General features: G+C 70.6%; 1 protein-coding gene across 1 annotated transcript in view; it reads right to left on the bottom strand.

Annotated features, from left to right (window-relative positions):
- Nucleotides 1-293, bottom strand: part of SPG11 (spastic paraplegia 11 (autosomal recessive)) — a gene marked incomplete at its 5' end in the record, with an annotated part of 33,253 nt that overhangs the window by 1,721 nt on the left and 31,239 nt on the right. Inside the window, 1 exon segment of the mRNA XM_008946836.1 lies at nucleotides 178-293. Coding sequence (XP_008945084.1) covers nucleotides 178-293 — 116 coding nt within the window.

Below are 293 nucleotides of genomic sequence, written 5' to 3' on the forward strand. Positions count from 1 at the left end.
GTCGCGCAGGCGGGGTGGGAGGGCACTCCTCACGCCAGCACCGTGCTGTCACTGCCCAACTTGCTCCCCCCTGCAGCAGTTCAAGGGGCTAACAGCCACGGGCCTCGGTGGCCACGTGGAGCAGCGCCGAGGTAGCTGCTGTTAGGACCCTTCCCAGGGGCACTGGGGGGGTGGTACCTGGTAGAAGCGAGGCAGGGCCAGGACGGTGCCCGGGAGGTGCTGGGGGCGCAGGCTGATGAGCCTGGTGCCCTGCCCCGTGCCCAGCAGGTGCAGCTGGAGGGTCAGCAGCCGCG

This window comes from Merops nubicus, unplaced genomic scaffold, assembly GCF_000691845.1.
Source record: "Merops nubicus isolate BGI_N331 unplaced genomic scaffold, ASM69184v1 scaffold6929, whole genome shotgun sequence".
In the NCBI taxonomy this organism is placed as follows: Eukaryota; Metazoa; Chordata; class Aves; order Coraciiformes; family Meropidae; genus Merops; species Merops nubicus.